General features: G+C 43.4%; 1 protein-coding gene and 1 long non-coding RNA gene across 4 annotated transcripts in view; one reads left to right on the top strand and one right to left on the bottom strand.

Moving 5' to 3' along the window:
• Nucleotides 1-283: 283 nt before the first annotated feature.
• The window catches only part of MTHFD1L (methylenetetrahydrofolate dehydrogenase (NADP+ dependent) 1 like), a 190719-nt gene continuing 164928 nt past the window's right edge, over nt 284-26074 (bottom strand). For all 3 annotated transcript variants that reach the window (XM_044761002.2, XM_070490499.1, XM_070490456.1), the window contains 2 exons: nt 6432-6551; nt 284-650 (listed from right to left, as the gene is read on the bottom strand). In XM_044761002.2, coding sequence (XP_044616937.2) covers nt 6462-6551 — 90 coding nt within the window. In that variant the 3' untranslated portion in view covers nt 284-650; nt 6432-6461. The remainder of the gene's footprint in view (nt 651-6431; nt 6552-26074) is intronic.
• LOC139041128 (uncharacterized) lies at nt 15387-23185 on the top strand. Its single transcript, XR_011495815.1, has 3 exons — nt 15387-15523; nt 16336-16397; nt 23047-23185. It is a non-coding gene; the product is annotated as an uncharacterized lncRNA (long non-coding RNA).

The following is a 26074-nucleotide window of genomic DNA, read 5'->3' on the forward strand; positions in this document are numbered from 1 at the left end:
AGGATATTACAAATCTTCGACAATCAGAAGATGGTTCCGGTGTGTCCAACACGTGGTTCTGGCATATCTGAGCCACAAAACAACCCTGTGAGGTAGGTATAATGATTACCCTGATTTCACAATTGACCAGATATTTCTCTGTGTGTGTGATTCTTTTCGTGCTATGTTTATAAAGCTCTGGTCACATTCACAATTTTCCAGGAAATCGGTGTTGGGTAACAGCCCCGACATGAACGGTTAGCTCCAGAGAGCAGAGTTTTATCTGGCGCTGAAAACTTGCCGGTTGGTTTTCTAGATACATGTTTATTTTCAGTTCAAAGTCAAAATAGAAAACTCCAGAGTGGAAAATGTTACCTTTTCGTTCACACTCTTTAAATCCCGCAGCCCCCATAAAATAAACATTCTAAAGTGTAAGCAGGGGGAAATAATGTAAACTCTGCAGAAACAGAAAATAAATTAGTCTCCTCCAAACTTGGTGGAGGTCCTTTTACTGAACACTAGACTCTGCTGTGAACAGGATTCGTCTTGAAGGAAGAATAAATCTTTGGCCTGTTTCACCATTTCTCCAGCATTGCGTAACAAGCATATTTCAAATTCACTTTCTTCTCCAGCTGCAGCCAAAGGGAAGGAGCAGTTTGCCTTTCAGGAGCCTGAAAACAGAAAAAAAGGATTCAGTGGTTTAAGGATAGCTTTTGCCTGTGGTGTTAAACTGTCAATTTATTATAGCTCTAAAGTTGGAGACTAAAAGAAAATCCAAGAGCAGATGAAGATGCTCTTCACAGGGCTGGGGTCACTGTCTGGGAGCTTTTTACGCAGAAGCGGCGGACAATCCACCTCTGCCGCACTCCGTGACCAGGTCGGCACGGACACGGCAGGCAGCGCTCTGAACCTCCTAAAAGATCAAGCAGAAATTCCATGACTTCCCAATCTGGGATCGACAGTCTCCAGGATCCCGTCGACTGAGAGCGCTCAGGACTTTAGGTTAGGAATCCTATCGCCTTGAATTTCAGTTTCTCTTTTAAGGTGGGCACAGAAAATGAGGTCTGAAAAACGCATTTAGAACAAATGAGTCAGTAGGCCTGGAACTTTGCATTATTGTTAAAGCTTTGTTGCCATCGCTCAAAGAAAGTTGACTCTGCCGCTGTTGAATCTTGCAATCTTTTAGAAAGAAAAGTGATCAAACTACATTTTAAGAAGGAGAAATGAGCCAGCCCAGCGGCGTAGTGGTTAAATTTGCATGCTCCCCTCTGACAGCCCAGGGTTTGCTGGTTTGGATCCCAGGCACAGACCAACACACCGCTCATCAGGTCATGCTGTGGTAGCATCCCATGCACAAAATAGAGGAAGACTGGCACAGATGTTAGCACAGTGACAAGCTTCCTCAAGCAAAAAGAGGGAGATTGGCAACAGATGTTAGCTCAGGGCCAATCTTCCTCACCAAATAAAAATAAAAATAAAAATAAAATAAAAAGAAGACACAAACAACGTGTCTTTCAGAACCTCCAGAAAAAATGTGTTCACTGCTCCAGAAGAAATGTAAATGCAAGTATTTGGCCTCTAATATGAATTTATACACGGAAGAATTTATCTACTGGGCCAAGAGTTCACACCTGGCTGCAATACAGCGAGTCGGCCTCCCACAGATGGGTTAGGGGTCTGGAGCCAGAAAGGATGCTTGATTAGCTTCAGAACAGAAGACAGGGCTGAAGACAGGGGCCCAGGAGACTATGACTTCCTCCCTGGAGTCTGATTCAAGTCAGGGAAGTAAACAGAAAACAGAAGCATGGCAAGCAAAATAAACATCAACACAAAGGAAATATTTTAGATGTTAGGAAGGAAGGTTTGCCTGGTGCCCCTGCACTCAGAGACACGGCCAGCCTCACTTCAGTGGCTCTGGTGACCCTAGACATGAGGCTCGGTGAGTCCTGGGGAGGGATGGGGGGCTGGGGGGGAAGAGGGTGGAGGCAACCTGAGGCACAGCTGGAACAAGGCCTTCGAAGCTCCAGCGGTGGGTGGGGGAAGACCAGCTGATTCACCATGTTACCTTTTATCTAATGTTTTGTGTTTAAAGGGGTTTAGAATCTTGTGGTTCCATATTTTAAGAAAATTCGCTGGGTTGGCAAAAGTGTACAAAGTCTGATTATAGATTACAAAAGTCAGAAAAGCAATAGCTAAGGTGAAACATAAAAATAAATCAGTTGTTTATTGTTTATTCAGTGGAAAGAAGTCTATGAAGATAGACCATATAAAACATTCTATCTCGGTTTGGGAATAATAATAAGTCAGAGTGCCCAGAAAAAGTTTCTTTAAGAGAGAATTAAACATTTGCCAACTGTTAAGCTTCAAAACATTCCATTTTAGAGAGAGGAGATTTAATTATCACCATCTTTTAGATGTCAACAAGATGCTAAATATGTCATCTTTAGATTTAACAATCACAGAGCCAGCCCTGGTGGCCTAGTGGTTAAGTTTGGCATGCTGTGCTGTGGCGGCCGGGGTTTGGTTCCTGGGTGCAGACCTACACCACTCAGCTGTCAGTGGCCATGCTGTGGTGGTGGCTCACAGACAAAATAGAGGAAGATTGGCAGTGGATGTTAGCTCAGGGCCAATCTTCCTCAGCCAAAAAAAAAAAAAGAAAAGAAGAAGAAGATTTAATGATCACAATCTTTTATTTAAGTGGCTTGGGCTTACAGCTTATTTTGGCTCTTGCCTGGAGGAGGGAAAAGAAGAGGGGCTTGTTTTACTCCAAGGATGGCTCAGGGTGATGAACAGAGGAGCTATTCTTGAAGCACAATGTTGCTGAGCAATTTTTGAGCTGCTCCTTGAAAAGATCGAGTTTCAAGACTTTGGTCCCAAGGGAACCACAAAACCCTGTGGTTTGCAACTTGGGATGACAGCCCTGACAACAGAAGGGCTGCAGGCGGCAGTGATACCCAAGAGCAACTTGGGATTATTACATATCACTGAAAATTTCTGCTCAGAAGGCAGTTTTGAGAAGAAAGGAGCTGGTATTATACCCCTTTCTGTGTGTGCAATTCAAGAAAAACAAGTCTTTGGGAAGTAACTAACATTTACAGCAGGACCAGAGTCAGTCTGATTCTGTACTGAACATAACTTGCACACCAGCACGAAGCAGGGAGTCTCTGCGTCCTTCAGGAAACCTGCCAGAATTGACCGCGCTCATTCGAATCCTGCCAAGGCTCCAAAATATGACAAAGGTTCAGAACGAGAAACCAAAAGTGGGGTGAGGGTGGAGATCAAACCCCCAAATCGAACCGTCTTCAAACAAGAGACTGGACGGTGATGTCGCAGGATCCGTTTCCCGGGGACAAACAACTTATTTTAATTAGTTCTCTTTGGTGACTTCCAAAAGAATGAATCACGCCCCATTCTAACAATAGCGAGAGCACACAGCAACATCTTGGAAAGGAGGAGCAGGAGCTCAAATTCTAGTGCTTTCGTGGCATCTCACACTCATATGAAGTCTCCCACAATTTCCTCGAGGGTGAGGGAAGCAGGAAAGGAGAGGAAGCAGAAGGAAAGAAAACCATTGGCCCAGCACAGGCTTCTTCCACGTGGTGCGCGTCTGCAACACGCTCTGCAAGGAATAATGCGTGTGCTGCGCGGCCGCTGAGTGCACAGAACGATCTGACCACGATGTGAGCAAAGCAACCAACCAGACGTTTCCTCTTCTGATGCCCAAAGTGGTCCAAGTTGGCTGTCATCCAAGTTTTCAACATTTTTCTTTTATGCATTTTTAATAGCCACAGACCTCTGACTGTGAGGGGAGGTGCCTGCCTGCTGTGTGTGAGAGGACAGGAAACAGAAAGAATGTTTGTGGGATCGTTATAGTAAGGGGTCCCTGCGAAGGAATGTGTGCCACGTACAGTGGTTTTCTCTTATGACACCAGATCCACTTTTAATTCAAGCGGGGTCAAGCGATGGGCTCTGAGCCACTGCCCACCAAGCCTAGAATGGGATCTGGCAGTTCACAAAGAAGAAAGAAGCCTTGGATAAGTGAGAGGGAAAATGCCATTCGGTGGGGGCGTGAACTAAGAGATAGCCCTGTTATACTTTGACGAAAAAGAATTTTGACAGTCATAGCTTTTAATATTCAAATAATTAGCTGTTGCTATTTTTAAAAGATCACCCGGTTATCCCCAAATTACAGGTCTATTCAAATAGCTGGTTATGGTCTTCCAGAAGGGGCCACAGTTCATTTATCCCGTGACTGAAATGAAAGAGCATCCTTTGGTTGGAGGCATAAAGGATGGGGGAGACTGACAGCAAGCAGATCTGGGCTGAATCTTGGCTTTTGTACCTATTAGCTGTGCAACTCGAGCAAGTTGTTGACCTCTCTAGGCCAGAGTTCTTGCAGCTTCAAAACAAGGGAGAGCAAATGAAAATGGACCCAAAGGCTGGAAAAATACTGTCCAAGAGACTAAAAGGATTGCACAGACTTGTTCTGGAGAAAAAGGAAAAATGGCAGAAATGTAGCATACTGGGTTCTTGACATGAAAAGGGAGATTAGGCAAGATAGGGGTCAATTTTCAGTTTAAGAGGAATGATATTGTGATTTTCCCAAGGCCCAGCTGGGAAACCCAAGACATTCGCACACACACAGTCACACTAAGACCAAAATAACCCTGTTATCCAAGCTCAAGTTTATGGGCTTCTTTGTGAAATTCGTCTCCCTTAGTTCATTTTCTAGAGTTTTCTCTTTGAGAAATGACAAAGATCTGAAAAGTGGGGGTGGTTAAAACTAAATAGAGCTCCTACTCCCCCGCAAAAAAACACATACAAACACCACCAAACACCACACACACAACGAAAACCAAAAATTCCATGCCGGGTATCAGTATAATCTGATAGGTGTGATCCCTCAGCTTCCTCAGCACAGCCTAGGTCTGTAGTGTTTTCGTAACAAAGACATATATATATATATCTATATAAAAATCTCCCCATGTTGACTGCTAGCAGCGAAACAGACGAAAGCAAGGATTCTGTCTGCCTGGCTTGGGGCCATAACTCAGGGACAATTGGAAAGAAAGGTCTTTAGGTCAAGAAAGCTCATCTGGAAGGCCCAGAGTATGTTGGCAAGAGGGAGGGGTGCTGGGCTAAGGGACAGGAGCAGGAGTGAGCAGGGAGAATGAATTGGGGGTGTTTTGGGGGAAGGAATGTGCCTGGAGAATACGGTGAGGACACGTTTGATAGATGGGTTGGGGAAAGGCAGCTCGATGGCTTTAAAACTTCTGATTGGGCGTTTTCCAGGGCGGGTGGTCATTTTTCTTCATGATGGGAAGCTAGGACAGAAGCCAGTGGGTGTGGCTGTAGTTCTGAGGGGTAGACAGGAATAAGACAAGGGGCCCCAGCTGGGGGCTGCCTCAGCCAGCTCCAAGTCAAGATCAAGTCCCTCAAACTGGGCGGGCCGTGAGACATTCAGGGCTCTTTCTGTTGCCCTGTCCTTCCTGTGACACACAGGGCCCCCCGAGTTAGAAGATCTGTCCCATCTTTATGTGTCTTTCCGGTGGCATGAGAGCCTAACCCACCTCTTGTGCCACAGTCGAGTGTTACGGGTTGAATGGTGTCCCCCAAAAGACATGCTGAAGTCCTGACCCCCAGGACCTATAAGAGAGACCTCATTTGGAAATAGGGTCTTTGCAGATGTCATCAGGTTAAGATGAGGTCAGCAAGGTGGGCTCTAATTCAGTATGACTGGTGTCCTTATAAGAGAACACCATGTGAAGGCAGAGACACGCAGGGAGAATGCTACAGGACCCTGGAGGCCCAGCCTGGAGCGATGCGGCTGCAAGCTGAGGAATGTCACGGACTGATGACAACCACCAGCAGTTGGGAAGAGGCCCAGAAGGATTGTGCCAGAGGGTCCATGGCCTGGCTGACACCTTGACTTTGGACTTGCAGCCTCTGAAACTGGGGAGAATAAATTTCTGCTGTAAGCTACCCAGCCATGATATTCTGTGATGGCAGCCCTAGGAAACACGTACCCCGAGTTCCTTTATCACATGACTCTAAGTCTGCAGCAAGAGAGAAGTGGCAGGAAGGTATCGTTATTCTTTTAAAATGATGGTAGATAGTAGTTTTAATTCTAGAAAAGGAATAATGAGTTTACAGGGTTCCCTTGTTATGGCACGAGATGCCTTAGATAAATCTATATTTGGAGAAAACACGATTTCACTGGACTTGAGTCCAGGGACGTCAAGAGCTTGTGTCCTGACCATCGAACTGCATATCCACGGCCAGGAGTGATCCAAGCCACGCACTGGCATTAGGTAGAAATTTCTAGTAACCACGTCAGGAAATTAACTTATCAGACCACTTTCGTAATAAATATCAGAAAAACAAAACAAAACAAAACTAAAAAAGACAGGGGAAAAGAAAAAGAAAAAAAAAGTAAAAGCACAACAGCCTACCTGAACCGGGTCCTGTGAAAGTCTGTTCGTTTAGAACAAGCCTTTAACTTGCTCTGTTTCCGTATCAAGATCGATGTCGTAAAAGCAGGGCCGCGTGGGCAGCCCTGGCATGGTGCTCATCTAGGGGAGAAAAAAGTCCGGTGTTAGCAGATGCCAGGGCGTGATCACGCCAAATACTGTACCTCTAATGGCATAAATTAATTAGATGATTCCATTCAGCCTCGTAGAACTTTAGGTCAGATATCCACGTCTCTCTTTAAATCCACTGTCTGCTGTTTCCACTTTTGTTTAGGAAATGAAATAGAAAAGGCAAATGTCAACTTCCTGAAAATCCAGACCATTTACTCTCCCCACGGTCCCACAGCACACCATAGCTGCAAAAGAGTGATTTTTAAATCTTTTTTTCCCTAAGTCAAATCTTAACGCTGAACCCCAACAAAGATGAGGCCCTCTGGTTGAAGGGACAGTGGCCGTGAGTGGAGTGAGCGATGGCCTCCACCTCACCCCCAATTACGGCGCCCAAGGCACATTTTTGTAAAATCTACCACTCTTGGAGCAGTTTACAAATGCCTATTCTCCAGACAGAGATTTCTCCAGCTCCTGAATAACAGTAACTGACGTTTATTGAGAACTCGCTGGGCACGAGGCTGAGCATGTCACTTATCCTTTCGACTATGCTATGAGCTGGGTACTTTTATTATTTCCATGTGACGAGGAAGGAAACTCAGGTTTAGAGAGGTTAAACCACTTGCCCAAGGTCACCCAGCTAATAAGCAGTAAATGGGAAATGTTGCATCATGTCTGTCATCTCAAATTACTCCTTCAACCACCACCACTGCCACGGCCACCACCGCTGGGGCACTCTGTGAGTCTCACGTGGGTAACTTGAGTTCCCTACCTGCCTCAGAGGTAGGTACCAATTTTAGTCCTACTTCACTGATGAGGAGAGAGGCTATTTAGGGACAAAGGCATGTGCTTAAGGACATACAGCCAGTTAGTGGTGGAGGCAGGACTGAACCAGGCCCACGCTCCTCACTGCTTCGCTGCACTGCGTCCAGATCAGTTTCCCAAAGTGCGCTGTCTGCCCACGTGCATCAGCAACCCTGGGAGACCTGGGGAAGACTGCCAATTCCCACTGGTGATTCTCAGCCAGCCCTGGGGGTCTTGTGGTTAAGATTTAGCGCTCTCTCTGCCTCCACCTGGGTCTGTTTCCCAGTCAGGGACCCACCTGTCTGTTGGTTGTCATACTGTGGCAGCTGAGTGTTGCTGTGATGCTGAAAGCTGTGCCAATGGGATTTCAAATACCAGGAGGGTCACTCATGACGGACAGGTTTCAGCGGAGCTTCCAGACTAAAACAGACTAGGACGCAGGTCCCGCCCACCCACTTCTGAAATATTGGCCATGAAAATCTTATGAATAGTGGTGGAGCATTGTCTGATACAGCGCTGGACGGTGAGAGGATGGCATAGAAAGACCGGGCAGGGGTCCGCTCTGCTGTCCACAGGGTCCCTAGGAGTCAGAATCGACTCCATGGCATGAACAACAAATTGGTGATTCTCACCCACTAAAACAGAGTCTAGGATCTAGATTGTGAGGCTCCTGGATGATCCACTCCTTACCGACTCTCAGATCTCCTCCTGTGCTTCCATAGTGCACCTTTCATACAAAGGATGCCTGTAAAGCAATGCTGCATCCATCATTCAGAGGAAGGACACCTGGGATTCTGCTTAGCCTGGCTCACCTGAGGGCTAAGTGCTGTGTCTCGCAAAACTCCTGCCTGCCCTGGCCAAGAACGCTCTAATGAGATGACGCCGTGACACAGCTGGCCCTCAAGGTCATCCAGGGTTTGCCCGCTTCTTCCCACCTGGCAGAGAGTTCTTGGCAAAAAAAGACCCTAGATAAGCCCTGTATAATGGAGCTCGGCTCTCTCACTCTCTACTTCCTTTCTGTAATGACTCAGGATTTCCCTCTCTGCCACCCCCTCCTCCCTCTATGATGCTGACAGACTCTGGCTACTCATACTGGGCTTTGTGGACCAATAGCGTTGGCATCACTGGGAGCTCACTGGAAATTCAGGATCTCAGAGCCCACCCCAGGCCTGCTGAGTCAGAGTCTGCAATTCCAGCAGGTCCCCAGGTTAATCGTGTGCACATTACAGTACGAGAAGGGGCTGGCTCAGGGGCCTGCCCAGTGGCGCAGCAGTTAAGTTCGCACATTGCACTTTGGCGGTCGGGGGTTCACTGGTCCAGATCCCGGGTGCGGACATGGCACCGTTTGGCAAGCCATGCTGTGGTGGGCGTCCCACATATAAAACAGAGGAAGATGGGCACGGATGTTAGCTCAGGGCCAGTCTTCCTCAGCAAAAAGAGGAGGATTTGTGGCAGAGGTTAGCTCAGGGCTAATCTTCCTCAGAAAAAACAAGAGAAGGGCTGGCTTAGACAGTGTGGCCTAGGATGCCTCTTGCCACTACTCCTGCCTCACCCCCCTTGCTTTAGCACCAGGCAGGGGAGCTCCGTGGCGGAGGGGGAGAGGCGATGAGGAGGAAGGGGAGAGGAAAGCCCGTTTCATTGCTGATGCTGCTACTTCTCCTTCCCGGCCCGAGCAGCAAGTCGGGGAAGAAGTCTGTGCACCTGCAGGCCTCATTAACCACCTGGCCCGGGAGACTGTGAGTGAAGGGGCAATGGGATGTGGTCTCCATGTGGCTGAATGTATAAAACACTCTGCTCTGTGGTGGCTAGCTCCTGCTTTGCTGATTGCAGAGAACTGTCCTTTAGGTATATTATGGGCTAAAAAGGCTTCTGAGGCCTGCCCGGAATACAGGTCCATTTATAACACAACATTGGGAAAATGTGCTCTGGATTTCAAACAATTAACTACAAATAACCTGCTTGTAGGTGGTGGGGACTTCTTGTGTCTTAACACTGTAGGTCTGTGGATGGCTACTTATCTTCCTGAAGTTTCTGTTCCTAGACGAGAGATAACATTTTTCTCTGGTTACTACAGTGGCTGCACACATCCGGGGAGACCCCAGAAAGAAACCCATGCTTACTGGTTTAGCACTGGGACATCAAAAACAAGGGACGTCAGTGGGAATGGCTCATTTTTTCCCAGTTGCCTGGGTACCACTCACACCAGTACTCCACATTCAATTTTCCTGCCTAGCTGCATTCTGACATGAGCATTTTAAGATGCCTCGATAATCCGTGTGGTCTATGGATTTGGATAAAGCAACCAGAATTTTATAGTGTAAGAGAAAAAAAGGAATGATCTATTCAGCCACAATGATGCTGCCCCATCGCTTAAGTTAACTCTCTAGGTCGAAGGCACATTTCCGAGCAAGGATGTTACCCAGACTTTATGGCTGCTGCTTCTGAGGCTGCAACACTGTTCATTCAAGGTCAGAAGCCAGTATGAGGCAGGTCCACATCCAGGTGAGGTGAGAACATCCAGGAAGAACCCCGAAGGCTGGGTATTTGGGCCCATCAGACCAACGATACGATGGATGCTTCCATTGTGGATAACACACAGTTGCACTCTCTGCTTGTTTACATGCTATTTTCACAGACATGAAAATTCAACTCTCCATCATTCACTTTTAGCTGCTCCAAGACTAAGGCTGACAAAAGTAGAGTGTGATTCGTGCGGTTCCTGGAGTTGATGCATTGGCCAGTGAATCAGAGTATGCATCTCTGGTCATTCTGATTGTCACAAAACGGGGAGCTAAAACTGGCCAAAATATTAAATGCCAGGAAGTGTGAAATGTCTTGCCTCTATTTTCAACTTATTTCTCTCAAATGAGGGAAAAATGAGTTCAATCAGAAGACTCCCACGCTCCTTTCCAGTGATGCAATCGTCACTTCCGAGAATCAGGACGACTTATTTAGCATAAGCAATAACAGATAAGAAAGCACATGGAGCCTGCAGAGCCGAGACTCCCTGCCTGGTGGACAAAGAGCCATGTCCAATAAATCTGCTTTTAAAATAAAACTCCCGCTGGGCAGCCATAATATGGAATTATGTTAACAAGACCTTATACATTCGCATCAAATTCTCTCCCAATAAAAAACTCGGTCATCAAAGGACCGCAGCCCCCTGACAAGTCAGCGCAGCACCACAGGAAAGAAGAATTCGGACAGCCCTCGGGAGGTGACCTCTGACCCCACGCCTGGGGTCAGTGGTGATCTATGTTGACTTTATTTCTGTGGCCTTGAAGGAGGCCTCCTGCTTAAAATAACGAAGGAGCCACTAAATTGTACTTACTTGTCATGCTGCATTAATAAATTCTTTTACAAAGGCTGAAAAATACGGCTTTTGCCCTTCATGACCCTAATTCTAACTACAATGAATCTTCCAAATCTATCCTGATTTCAGGTTAAGCTCATTTTGGAGAAATGATGAGTTCTATGAATAGCCTTTATAAACATACATTAAATTTAGGAAAGAGAAAATAGTCATATAGTTAATTAGTCATTAAAAAATAAAATTAGTCATTAAAAAATAAAAGAATAGTCTTGGCATGAGTAGAAAAATTATTACTAATTCTGTTTCATAAAGTGATGGAATCATAATTTCTACTTTAAGCAAAATATCCTTGTAGTTAATTCTGTTGTGTTTGTGAAATAATTTATATTCTGACTTCTCCTCCAATCTACTATGTTTTCCTACTGAATAAATCACCCCGTTTTATTTTGGTTCAGGAAAGAAAGCAGCATTTTTGCTCACATCTTTTTTGTTCCCACCATTCGGGATCTGAAGTGAAATTCCTTCTACCCACTTCGTTCCTCCTCTAATAGGCAACTGAACACAGCTGATACATAGCATCTCATTTCAAAAATTTGACAACAACCCAAAAGACTATAATGGTTAAGTTCATTATGGTGTAATTTAAATAAAAAGGGTTTTTTTGATGAAATAATAACTTAAAAATTTAAAGTCTTCATTAAGCAAAAGTATTTTCTGACTAGTAAACACAGTGCCCATCACTTCTTGGCCTTTTGGCTAAGATCAAGTGTGCATATAGTGCCTGATAATATTAGGCGCTTCATAAACTTTTTAAAATAGATGCGTAAAACTGGAAGAATGCGTAAAAATGGAGAATTAGGAAACAAACTAAGAAAAGGCAAACTTCTCGGGGATTGGACTTTCTCTCCCCATTTCTTCCCTTCTCCTTCTTTGCATGTGAGGACAGAACCATTTATATCTATTGGTCATTCAGATAATTAAACGAGCTACTCTAAGATGATGCATGAGGAAACATGGCCCATATAAATGTCCAGGGACTGAAAGGAAAGAAGAGAGATTAAAAATCTTTATAATGAAAACAGATGGTGCTGCTCCCACTGGGACTTCCATTTTCTTGACTTAGTGGAGATGGATGTTCTGGAACATTTTTCAGGGCAGTTAGGTAACATCTACAGTCGTGTGCTGTGTAACACATGTTGGTCGACAACGGGCCGCACATACGACAGTGGTCCCAAAAGATCAGTACCATACAGCCTAGGTGTGTGGTAGGCTGTACCATCCAGGTTTGTGTAAGTGCACTCTATGATGTTCACATAACGATGCAATAGCTTAATGACATTTCTCAGAACGTATCCCGGTCGTTAAGCGACTCACGACTGTATTTGTATGACCACATTCCAAAGGTGGCCTCTGTTTAGAAGCCAGGGAAATTCTGGGAGCCGGGGGGGTGTGTGCTGTCAGAGTGCACTTATCTTTCCTGGTGGCCAATGGGTGCCTGTCACCATGTGAAAGGACATGGCGATGTTTCATTCAACCCACCAACCTTTGCTGAATGCTCCCTATGAGGACACCCAGGTGACCAGGACCTGGTCTGCTTCCAGAAGGACAGATCAATAAAGCAGATCACTGGGACATTTGGGTCAAGTCACTCTACTTTTTATTAAAAAAAAAACACCTCTTTTCATTCTTTGCTTTTTATATAAAAAGGAATGAACATAAATTCTTAACTTATGGTTTTCTAAGATGGAAGTCCTGTTCAATTACATAAAAACTACCACATTGTGCCCGTATCACACGGCTCAGGTTATTCCAATTTACTTCAACAGCCTTGAATGAAAGGCTGAGCAAGTACAGTTCTTTTTCTCTTCTTTTGTAAAGGAAACTATAATTTTCTTTCAGTGGTAGAAAGCCTCTCCCTCACTAACTTTTCTATCAGTTTTTAAAAATTTACTTGAAAAATATTTTCAACATAAAAGTAAAAAACAGTAGAAGCAAAAGGTCAAGCCCCCCTCCCCTCATACCGCTTCCCAGAGGTAACCCCTGTCAACAGTTTCTTGTGCAAACGCCCAGGTCTTTTTCTATTCCTATATAAGCAATGTGCCTATATAACGTATATTTGTATAGTTACGTACAGAAATTGGGTGATTCCACATGTATGATTCTGAAGTTTGATTATCAGGGAGATTAAAACTTAAAATAGGTAATTGGGATAATTTCTAAACCAAGGAATGCCGCTGGAGTGGGCAGAGTCAACAAGAGTTGTCACTGATACGTTCTATGCGTAAAGTCAATGGGCCTGGCTTTGGGAAAATGAGAGATCAGAGGGAATTCTTTTAGATGGAAAGAAAAATAAATGTGAGGCAGAAGGGTCAGACAGACCAGAAAGGAAACGACGATGTTCTCCTCCTTTCTTGCGTGCCTGAAGCACAAGCCAAAGAATCAGATATTACAAAGGACTAACGAAAAGACCACTACGCATTTGACAAGACTTCCCCCACACCCCAAATAATTATTTCCCCTTTATTTGTTCTGATTGTAAGGACGGTACCCCTTACTCTGATTTCATCTGTGGCTACCAGGAACGCCTCCATGCTGGTTTGCTCAGTAGATAATGTCCTTCCAGTCCCCATGCCCAGAAGACCAGAGGTGGCACACTGCAGGCTTGGCTGTGTCCTGCAGCCCCCTGGTTTCTCTCTCTTGTCCTCTGGGTGCTGGTTTCATGTTCAGGCCTCCTGCTCTATGTGGGCAGCTCCAGGCCAAAGAGCCACCCCGTCATATCCAGTGCAAGAAAGAATGTCCTTTTTAGTGGCTCCTTTTCTTGATTCCTTTCTTTTATTTATCAATTTCCAAAGCAATAATTTGGTGCCCTGGCAACTCCAATGGTATTAACACCTCTGGTACTATGCTAAGCACTTTACGTGCACTCTATCTCATTTAATTCCTACAACCCCACAAGGTCAGTGTTACTATATTTGCATTATCCTCATTTTGTAGATAGGAAAATGAGGCATGGAGAAGTGCAATCATGGGCCCCAAATCACAAGGCTTATACCTGATGGAGCCGCAATTCAAACACAGACAGTATGACTCCAAGGTCCCGACCCTAACCACTGAGCCCTGATGCCTCCCTTGCATCATGGCATTGAGTGTCACTGCCCCTTGGTGGCAGCGTGTGTGCTTAAACTGAAGAGGGGAAGGACGAACTCACCAGGGCTGGAACTGCACACCGAAATGTTCTGAGCTGTCTCTGCGATGGGAGCCCACACATCCTGTCAAGCTGCTGCTATTTCAGCTACAATATCATGTAAATAATTGTACACGAATTGGTAAAGTAAATTCACTTTCTTTACAATTTTAGTCTTGATTCCTTTTAAACTGTAACACTTAAGAATATGTTACACAGCTTACACTCGAGGTAGTATCTTTCCTAATGACATCTTAAAAAACTAGTCATGGCAGTTAGCCATGAGTAAATCACACCTTACAACTGTCAAAAAAAAAAATCTCCAAAATGATACACATCCAGTAACAGCAAGAGTTTTTCCTTAAAAACAACAGGCTTGCTACTCTTTAGGGACCAGCTGTGGGACACGGATTATTTACTCCATCTGAAAAGTGTAAATACCATTATCTGCTGAAATAACCTAACAGCCGTATCAATTTTTACTTAAAAATTTCAGGGAAAATGTTGCATAACTATGTTTGGAATTTGCTCCGGTAACTGACTTTAGTGGGTTGGCAAAATCCAAGAGAGTTTTAAAACAATGCTACTGTTGATCACCCAGTTGGGCTGTCAATCACTTACATGCCTTGTTTGTATTCATTAGCAAAAAGATACATCAAAGCCCCCTTACACAGGTATTAAATTGCTTACATTCCATTCTCCATATTTCCACAGGAGAGCTGTGGCAATGTGGCCCTGCCCTTCCTCACTTCGCCATCATGGCCATGGCTGAGCCTGTCAACAGCTCCCCGAGATAGAGCAGGGAGGAGAGGTTTCAGATTGCCACTTACAGGTTGTGTGGCCTCCTCTAGGCCAATTAGGAACGAGACGTGGAAGAGCAAAGGTTCCAAGGGGTAGTCAAAGTCGGGGGGGTAGCAATAACCCAATCAGGACTCTGAATGGGTGGTGGGAAGAGAGCCACTCCTGCACGCTTGCAGGTTCTTGGGGAGTTATTTCACTGAGCCTCGGCTCTTTATCTAGAAAGATGGTCGGAGTATAAAAATATCTACATGACCCAGTCTATTTCAAAACTGAAACCAGATAAAGAAAAGATCCTAATTTAGTGTTTAATACATAATAGATACTATTGTCATTTTATTAAAGAATCGACAACATAATTGTCTAGTTGAAGTGAATGTGTTGTAAGTTATGAAAGAAACAGAAAAAGAAAATTTGAAAACAAATCTGATCAATGACTAATTACATGTTTTTTTTAATGAGAAAGAAGTTTTATGAGATTTTCCCCTAATTTTTCTGGCTCTACAATTTCTTTTTTTTTCCCCAAAGCCCCACTGCATGGTTGTATATCCTAATTGTAAGTCCTTCTAGTTTTTCCATGTGGCCACAGCATGGCAACTGACAGATGGGTAGTGAGGTTCCATGACCGGGAAATGAACCTGGGCTGCCAAAGCGGTCAGCGCTGAACTTTAACCACTAGGCCATCAGGGCTGGCTGTACAATTTTAAAAGCCACACTTGCTGTTATTCATAATTACGGCAATCACATCTGAACCTAAACCCAATAGCCAGGAACCTAAAGTCTTCAAGCAAACAGGGACCGCTCTGATCGAGGACAAGGATTGTTTTAAAAGAGAAACCTTCAGAAGTGTGACGAAACTAAAAACAGGTATGATTCTAAACTGAGCTTTTTCAGGAAATGAAAAGAAGACTACTCTCTTTGTGCAGGCCGAGCAGGAATTCGATTGCCACAGGCTGCTGCTTTCTCCTAGAATTTCTGCAGCGTGTTCATTCAGCAGCCATTTGACTGACAGGTGGCATGCCATGAGCATCTCCACTAGCTTTGGCAAAACAAACCAATTTAATAACGTTTCACTGTCTGGAAACTCAATATTAAGTAATCAAATTCTAGTTTCTGAGAAGCTCATTTTCTGCAAATGAACTGTGATGTTCTGGGCATGGGTTTTCAAGGTCCTACTGGCAATTAAATCACTATTCTGTAAGCCCTTTAAGCAGAGAGAAGATGGAGGGGAAGGGAAGAGAAGGCAGGCACGAGGGATGACTAAAATGGCTTTTACTTAGCCGATCTGGTCTTTTTCTGCAAGGAGCTTGTTATCAAAGACAGCTGTCCATGTAATTTAGCATTTCCCTTTTGTTTTCACCGTGCCCCCACCCCCAGCTCCTCCCCAGAGATAATGAGCTGGTAAGCAGGAAAACAAGACAGAGGGAAACTATATCCACTATTTAAACGTCCCCTTTATGCTTCTCCTGGGACAGGGGCAAAGGAGTGGTCTGGGGGAAGGTGGGAGGGGGGCGGATGGGGAGGGGTGGGAGTTGCCTCCTCGAATGTTCGCTAACCGGGCTCTTGGCCAAGGCTGGATGAGGAAACTGAATCAGGAAAGAATTTGTGACTGCCCTGCCACCTAATGTAACTACTTTAACTACTAGAGGCCTAGGTTGTTCTGCAACTTTTTCTTACAGGTGGTTCAGATCAGATGCCGGTTGAATGCTCAGCTGCAGACTGGGTCTAGACGTGATCTGCGGTATGTAAGGGACTGAATTGTGTCCCCCTCAAGCTCCTATGGTGAAGCCCTAGCCTTCCACATGACTGTATTGGAAGACAGGGCCTCACAGAGGAAATTTACATTAAATAGGGTCGTAAAGGCGGGGCCCTAATCTAACAGGACTGGTGTCCTCATAAGAAGAGGAGACGTCAGGGACGCATGCACATACAAGATGGGCCGTATGAGGACAAGGCCACCTGCAAGCCAAGGAGAGAGGCCTCGGGAGAAACCAACCGGCTGACACATTGGTCTTGGACTTCTGGCCTCCAGAATGGGGAGAAAATAAGCTTCTGTGTTTAACCCCCCAGTCCGTGGTAATTTGCTATAGCAGCTCCAGCAAACTAATACAGTCACGCGCCACGTAACATTTCAGTCGACAGACTGCGTGTGTGACGGGGGTCCCGTAAGATCAGTACCCTACAGCCTAAGTGTGTAGTAGGCTCCACCATCTAGTTTTGTGTAAACACACTCTGTGATGTTCGCACAACGACAAAATTGCCTGACGATGCACTTCTCAGAACATATCCCCATTGTTAACAGACACATGACCGTACATCAAACTTATATGAGTACTTCCTTCCCTCTATACACTTTATCAATGAACATCAACAAAATACGTTTTCCCCCTACTTTAACTTTCCCCAGTTCCTGGACTGAAAGTCCTAATTATGGTACTTGCAGAGGCTTCTCTAAGTAGAACGCTCTTTCTCATGGCAAGGAGACAATAATTAAAGACAATAATTAAAGTACTACGTGGGTGCAGCTACTAACGGGGAAGTGCGCACCCAGCTGCCCCTCCTGGGGCCTCCAACACCGCGGGGGCACAGCAGCCGCCCAGACCTGCTTCCTCTGGGTTAATGCAGTGGAAGAGAAAGAAAACTGTGGACCAAATATCTTTAGATCATTCGCAAATCATGCACCTCTCCCTCTGTTTCTTACAAATACAGAGAAGATATTAAAAATAAGGAGAAACACTAAGACAGCAAAGATGACAGATTCTCTTTTTTTAAATTTATTTTTTATCAAAGTAAATCATGCACCTGGCTTGAAAGGTCACGCTGTTCCTTAAGGCATACTGTAAAAAACGACAGTTCCCTGTCCACTGCTGTCCCAGCTGCATTCCTTCTCCTCGGAGGCAACCACCATCATCTCTCAGCTTCTTCTTTTAACCTTTCACTGCTCCTTCTTGATGTGCAACTTCAGATACTATCTCTTGGCTTTCTAATACAGAAGATGAGGATTTAGCTCTCTTACAGCCTACTACCCATGATCCCCCATCCTCTTTCCATCTCTCAAATACAGAACTATCATTCCTTTTGGTTCTATCAAGATTTATGAGGACTATGTAAATATCATTCACAGTGAGACCCCCATACATATTCATACATACATCACGCATCTACATAGCTGTCTGATCCCTGTTTCTCCTAGAGTTAATAACTGTCTTGTATCTTTGTTAGCTTAGGTTTCTACATCCCCGTCATTCATGCACCAATACACCCTGACAGCTTAGGTCATCCCTTTGTACGTCCGAGCATGAGATTAGTTTCCCTTGCATCATCCTGTAGACCTACTGGGATCTCTCCCTTTGCCATGAGCCTAAGGATTCTCCTCTAGTCCTTTCTATTGTCTCATTTTCCATTTGCTGTACCCAGATTGGGGTGACTCCCAATAACTCCCTCTCCTCGAGTGCAGGTGAGACTGCGACTTGCTTCTAACCAAGAGAACACGGCACATTGATAGGATGTCCCTCGGTCTCCGCAGATTCAAGGGCAAAACTTCCCCCCACGTTGGCTCTCAACCAGCTACTATGGTATGAGAGAGCCTAAGAAGGCCACGTGGCAAAAACCACACGTGGCCTGCCAGACTTGAGTGTGGCCTCCCACGGAAGCCAGCAAAAGGCTGGGCCCTCAGTCCCACAACCGTGAGGACCCGGAAACTGCCAACAACCCGTGAGCTTGGAAGAGGACTCCATCCTCAGATGAGACCACAGCCCCAGCTGATGCCGTTACTGCAGCCAGAAGCAGAGAACTTCAGTAGGCTGCGCTTGGACTCCTGATCCACAGCAACTGTGAGACAACAAGCACGTATCGTTTTAGGCTGCTAATCTGCGGCAATTTGTTATACAGCATAGAAAATTAACACACTTATCTTTCTCTTTTAAATTTTTTTCTCTTAGTTTCCTACTTTCTGGAACTTTATTTTAAAAACATCGCATTATTTAGTACACAATAAGCTGCCCATATTTAAGTGCAAAGTTTATTGTCTGCTAACACAAAACAAGCTGCTACGAACATGTGTGTACGGATCTTTATATGGACGTATGTTTTGTTTCTCTTGAGTAAATACTTAGGGATGGAGTGGCTCGATCATATGGTAGGTGCATGTGTAACTTTTAAAGAAATTATCAAACTGTTTTCTAAAGGGGTTGTACTATTATATATTCCTACCAGCTGTCTATGTCAGTTCCAGTTGTTCACATCCTCACCATCATTTCGTATGATCAGTCTTTTTAACTTCAGATATTCTAATGGCTATGTAGTAGTATCTTGTTGTGGCTTTAATTTGAGTTTCCCTAATATTTTCATGTGCTTATTACCCGTATTATTTTCCTGGGTGAAGTGTCCATTCAAATCTTTTACTCCTTTTTTAAAAGAGTTGTTTGATGATTTGCAAATGTATTCTCCCTCTCTGTGGCCTATTTAGTTTCCAGATATTTGGGGTTTTTCCAGATGTCTTTCAGCGTTGATTCCTAATTTAATTCCATTGTGGTTAGAGAACATATTTTGTATGATATGAATCCTTTAAAATTTATTGAGACTTAATTTGTGGCCCAGAATATGGTCTGTCTTGGCAAATACTCTGTGTACATTTGAAAAGAATGTGTATTCTGCTGTTGTTAGGTGGAGCGTTCAATTAATGCCATTAGGTCAAGTGGGGTCGTAGTATTGTTCTAGTCTTCTATCTCCTCATTCACTTTCTGTTTACTTGTTCTGAGAGGGGTTTTAAAATATGACTACATTTGTGGTTTTGTCTGTTTTCTCTCACAGCTTTGCTTCATATATGTTGAAGCTTTGTTACTAGATACATAAACACGTAGGATTATTATTCCTGTTGATGAAACGGCCCATTTACAATTATGAAACAAGCCCCTTTTCCTTGATAATATTCCTGCCTCTACTTCTATTTTGATAACCACTCTAGCTTTGTTTTTTATTAGTACGAGCATTTTCCCAGCCTTTTTCCTTTAACTTACCAATATCTTTAAAACGGCTTTCTTGTTGGCAGCATATAGTTGGGTCTTGCATTTTAAGCCAATCTGACAACCTCCGTCTTTTAATTAGGGCATTTAGATCATTTATGTTTAATGTAATTATTGATAGAGTTGGGTTTAAATCTACTGTCTTGCTAGTCTTTTTTCTCTTTGTCAGATTTGTTCTTTGTTCCTTTTCTGCCTTCTTTGGATTATTTTTAATGATTTCATTTTATTTCTTTGCTGGTTTATTAACTATAACTCTTTGTTGTGTTATTTCGGTGGTTTCCTTAGTGTTTATGACATACACAACTTTTCACAGTCTACCTTCAAGTGATATTAAATCACTTCATATATAGTATGAGTCTAACAAAGTATATTTCCATTTCTTTCTTCCTGGACTTTGTGCTATTTGTCCTATATTTTTCTTCACATATTTTATAAACCCCACACTACCTTTCTATTATTTTTGCTTCATAGAATCATTTATCTTTCAAAGAGACTTAAATAAGAACAAAAGTCTTGATGTTTACCCATGTGGTTACTATTTCTGGGGTTCTTCATTTCTTTGAGTAAACCCAGGTTTCTGTCTGGTGTAATTTCCATTCTGCCTGAAGGACTTCTTTTAATATTTCTTGTACTTCAGGTTGGCTAGTGATGGCTCTTTTCAGGTTTTGCTTGTCTAAAAAAGTCTTTATTTCACCTTAGTTTTTGAAAGATATTTTAACCAGGTAGAGAATTCTAATTTGAGAATTTTCATTTTGAGAAAGATGTTGCCCTACCGTCTTCCAGTCTGCATTGTTTCTGATAAGAAATCAGCTGTCAAATTTTTTTTTTTTTGAGGAAGATTAGCCCTGAGCTAACATCTGCTGCCAATCCTCCTCTTTTTGCTGAGGAAGACTGGCCCTGAGCCAACATCCGTGCCCATCTTCCCCTGCTTTATATGTGGGATGCCTATCACAGCATGGCTTGCCAAGCAGTGCCATGTCAGCACCGGGGATCCGAACCGGCAAACCCCAGGTCACCGAAGTGGAACGTGTGAACTTAACCGCTGCATCACCGGCCCAGGCCTCCAGCTGTCAATTTATCTTTGTTCTTCTGTACATAAAGTGCCTTTTATCCTCTGCTTATTTTTAAGATTCTCTCTTTCTTGTCAGTTTTAAGCAATTAAAAAATTTTTTTTAACAAGTTATAATTGACATATAACATTATATTAGTTTCAGACATACAACATAATGGTTTGATATTTGTATATATTGCAAAATGATCACCACACTAACTCTAGTTAACATCTGTCACCATACATAATTACAAGAATCTTTTTCTCATAATGAGAAATTTTAAGATCTATTCTCTCAGCAACTTTCAAATACACAATACAATATTATTAACTATAGTCACCATGTTGTACTTACATCCCCAGGACTTATTTATTTTTATAACTAGGAATTTGTACCTTTTGACCCTTTCACCCATTTAAGCAATTTAAGATGTGCCTTGCTGTAATTTTCTTCACATTTCTTGTACTTTGGGTTTGTTGAGCTTCTTGAATCTGTAGGTTTATAGTTTCTGTCAAGTTAGAAACAATTTTGGCCATTATTTCTCAAAATATTTTCAGTCTTCTCGTTTCTCTCCTGTGGGACTCTAATTATATGTATTTTTCAAGACCTGAAATTGTCCCAAGGCTTATTGATGCTCTCTTCATTTTTTTCAGCCCTTTTCTGTTTCATTTTGGATAGCTTCTATTGCTATGTCTTCAAGTGACTAACCTTTTCTCTGTAACACCTAATCTGCCATTAATCAGAGTATTTTTTCATCTCAGTCATTGTAGTCTTCATCTCTAAAAGTTTGATTTGTCTTTTTTATATCTTTTTTGTCTCTACGTAACGTGAAAGCTTTCCTCTAGTTTCTTGAACATACAGCTTACTTTCATCATAATTGTTTTAATGTCTCTGTCAACGAAGTCTATCATCTGTGTCATTTAAAGGTTAATTTTGATTGATTTTTCTCATTATAGGTGGTATTTTCCCACTTGTTTGCATGCCTGATGATTCTGGGTTGGATGTCAGACATTTCATCTTCTTGGGCACTGGATAGTTTTGTATTTTTATAAATATTTTTATACTTTGTTCTGGGACACAGTTGAGTTACTTGGACCCAATTTGATCTTTTTGGGTTTTGCTTTTAAAGGTTTGTTGGGTGGGACCAGAGCTGTGCTTGGTCTAGGATTAATTTGTTCCCTACTACTGAGGCAAGACCATTCTCAGTATTCTAACCCGTGTGCTCAGATCATGAGGCTAAAGCCTAAGAAGCAGGCCCCCCTTCCTGGTCCTCTGCAGGAGCCATGGACGATTCCTTGGAATTCTTTTGGGTGATTATTTCCCTGGCTTTGGGGAGTTTCTTCACATGCATACACTGATCAGGACTCACACGGATACTCAAGGAGGACCCTCTGTAGAGCTTGAGAATCTCTCCCTGTGCAGCTCTTTCCTCTCAGGTACTCTGCAAACTCTAGCTGCCTTGGTTTTCCTGGACCCCCAGCTCCATGTCTCCAACTCAGGAAGTTCGTGGAGCTCTGCCTGGGTTCCTTCTCCCAACACAGCAGCCTAGAACATTTCCAGGCAGTAGGCTGGGGCAACTGGAGGGCTCAGCTTGTTTGTTTCCAGTTTCTCAGGAATCAGTGTCCTTTGCTGCCTGATGTCCCACATCTTATGTGATGTTTTTTCATATACTTTGTCCAGGAGTTTAGTTGCTTCAAACAGGAGGGTAAATCTGGTCCCTCTTACCCTACCTTCACTAGAATGCACTTGACTTTTAAGAATATTATATCTCAAGGGGTGAGATATCATTGGCTTATAAATCTGAGTATGAATTTTATAGGCTGATGGAGGTTTTAAAGCTTATTATGCCACTCATTCCATCTAATTAAAGAATAAGGTTAGTGGAAAAAATGTACTATTATATATAATGACAGAATTTGATTTTAAGATAAGCAGTCCAAGAATAGAATTATATTAATAATAGAAGTCCAATGGCACACAATTCAATGAGCTAAAAACTAAATCACTTTCTTAAATCCAGAGCCAAAATTCCATTCATTTATTAACACATGAAATAAACACAGAAATCTTTTTGTTTGTTTGCGATCTTTAAAAGGAGGCATGAGAAATTCTGTACTTAATGAGATTAATATAGTGTACAATTTTTAAAAAGAAAATTGTAGAAATGACCAGGAATTAGGCAACACACATTTTAGCTTTAAATTTATAAATTGAAAAACAAAAATAAAAAAGACGATTCTTTAGTTACTGCTCAGTTATCTCTTCTCTCTATCAAAACAAGTCGGTTTTCTCTGAACTTGTCTTTTTTTGGCAGGCCAGCTCCTTACTTCACTGCTCCGCCTCCGACATGAGCAGCAAGAACCGTTTGAAGCTCAGTGTGCCTCCCTCTGCTGCCCTCTCCGTGACCTTGGTGAATGAAAGCTTCCTATGATGGCACATTCTCAAATAAGTATGTGGCTCCAGCATCTGACAAGCGTCTGAGTAATTCTCCAGCATGCTGAAGGACAGCCACACCATCAGCCCACTAGCTATTTTCCCACAGAAACCCAGCCAATAAAGCCTGAAGTTTTCATACACGCATATGTAAATAACACAAAGCATTAATGTCGATGTACTTTACCACAGCACACAGTTCCATCAGCGTCACCTGTCTCCTAGCTTAGGATGCTGTTCCATTTTGACCAAAATCTCCCTTTCACTTTCTCCTCCTTCTATCTCCATGTCCCACAACCATTCTACCTATTGCAATGGAATCCTCTATAAGCCAAAGGAAACTGACTGCTTATGTGAAAATTTAATTTCGAGCACATATATCCGCTAGATGTGGCAAGACTAGAGATAACACTTATTTCGTATGCTGTTATATTTCAGAGTTGAGGCAGAGTGACCTGCAGCAGGGCTTTGAATTCCCTAAACAAACGGGAAATGGCTGGGGGCTTCCAGCCCAGCTGCTTCCCCTCCCTGCAGTCAATGGGGATTTCCGCGAGGGTAAGGAACAGGGCTGGCGATCTGCCTCAGGGAGTGGCATCTCCGCCCTTTTCACTTCATTCCTACCAGTACTTGGGGACACTGGGAAAGCAAAACCAGTTCCTAAAGGGAAAGAAGTTATCAGGAGTCTTGAGACAGTTTTGCATGCTTATTATCCAAACATAAAATTGTATGACCTCTCTTTTCTTCTAAATCACAGATTAGAAAACTATGGCCCACCAGCCAAATTGGGCCAGCCGCCTGGTTTTATAAATAAAGATTTATTGGAGCACAGCAGCACTCATTCGTTTGTACATTGTCTGTGGCTGCTTTTGCACTATAATAGCATTTGTGCCAAGACAGCAGAGTTGAGTAGTGAGGACAGAGACCTTACGGCCTGCAAAGCCAAAAATATTTACTATCTGGGCCTTCACAGAAAGTATCTGCTGCCCTCTGTTCTAACAGACAATGTTACAGACAAAAGGGTTTAATAAAAGCCAAGAGAGATGAATTTCAGAGGAATGTGGGTCTTCTGTAACTTAAAGATACCAAAACCATTTTATAACCAGTAAAGTGCAGATGTCAACCTGGTGACGGTGTTTCGAATCTAGATTACTGGTTCGACAATACACACATTTTCCAAAAATGAAAGGTCAAGGGCATTAGTCCGGTATATTCTCAATTCTATAGGAGAGTCATTCTCAGTTTACAAGATATGAGTGGTGGTACGTTAATCATAGTGTTGTTTGCTTAGAGTCCACTTCATAGATTTTAATTCATGGAGTTCTAATTTGCAGCTTGCAATTCATTGATTCTAATTCATAAAACCTACTTTGTAGATTCTAGCTACAACTTTTACTTGGAATCTAATTTTCTTCCATTGGGAAAACACCTGAGTTCCTGGAGATGTGACATCTTCTTGCACCAAAAAGCAAAACCTTCTGTCCCACTTGGGCTAGAGGTGGAAGCCTATGTGTGTGTCATCTGAAGGCTGAAAGAATGACACTCACTCTTGCTCACTCAGAGTAGGACAGAACCAGGTCCTCTGTGTCAGTGTAAGAGCGGCACCCACTCGTCGATGTTTAAGAGGCGGTGTTTTGTGCACTGAAGTAGAAAACACAGCTTCTGTGGCGTGTTCGGTGTATCAATGGGACTCGTCGTGGGATCTATGAGAGCTCTGAAATGGCACTGGGGTGATCCAGTACTTGCTAATTTCCTTTTAGACCTGGCCCGTTGTCACGTGGGATTGTCTGGCAAATGGCCCCAAAGGCCCCAACTGGCTCTGAGATGAGAGGGTCACCAGAGGGCCCTTAACAGGAAGGTGATCCTTGGATAGGCAGTTAACTAGAACCAAGGACACACGATGCTCACTGAAGAAACACAGGCCTATCGAAGAAGAAAAGTCGCCAAAGCAAAGGGGTTTAGCTAATAATGGGAGGGGGCGCTTTCCGAAGATGAAAAACCAAAGTTATAGATCCAGGGGAGATGAATGCAATAGGAAAACAGCATCATAGGGAATTTGGCCAAGGTGAGGAGTAGGAAAGGGAAAAGGCACAGAGTAGGCTAGAATCTACTGTATGGATTCTGTATTTAGCTTTTGTCATGACGAGCCAGCATCTGAAAGTCTTCTGCCCTACTGAGCCAGCAAGGGAACAACTTGTTTGTTCTTGACCATGCCTTACCCTTCCTGGCTGTACAACCTGGAGGGCCAGAGGTCCCTATCAAGAAAAAGAAAAGCACCTAATTGAACATTGTGTAATTGTGTGGTCTCATGTACCTGGGTTCGGGCCTTACGACTGCAGTCACTTTGGAACCAAGCCACAGCTGAAAAACCATTGGGTAGAGGCGGCTGCACTGAAAACATGAAATCAGGACTTGCTGCACCCCACCCCCCTTGCCACTGGCCCCGCCTTCCCCAGCCTCCCAGGCTGAATTCCTCATCTTTCGCCAAGACTGTCCCCAAATTATGATTGATGTAAGGATTGCAATAAAACCATACCATAGTTTTAGTCCTTTCCAAAAATTTAATGAAATCAGGCACACTGGCACAAGTCCACAGGGAAGGGATCAAAGCTGAATACCAAGATCAGTGCTTCAAAGAAACCAAGCTGAGTTCAAAAGAAGGAAGACTGTGGACAAGCATTGATACCACTCTTAAGGATATTGATGACCCCTTCCACAAATGGGTCATTGTCGACAATGCCAAGTGTGGAGAGAATGGTAACGTTCTCGCCTACTTAAGAAAGTTCTTAAGTCCTTAGCTTTTATATACTGTCAAGTATAACTCTCTTAGGTTGTAAGGGAATGATTTTTAAGTTAAAAAATTTATGCAATTCATATTAAGCTTAAGAAATTTCTATTTAACCTTTGAAAAA

Source organism: Equus asinus, chromosome 1 (genome assembly GCF_041296235.1).
Source record: "Equus asinus isolate D_3611 breed Donkey chromosome 1, EquAss-T2T_v2, whole genome shotgun sequence".
NCBI classification, from domain to species: Eukaryota; Metazoa; Chordata; class Mammalia; order Perissodactyla; family Equidae; genus Equus; species Equus asinus.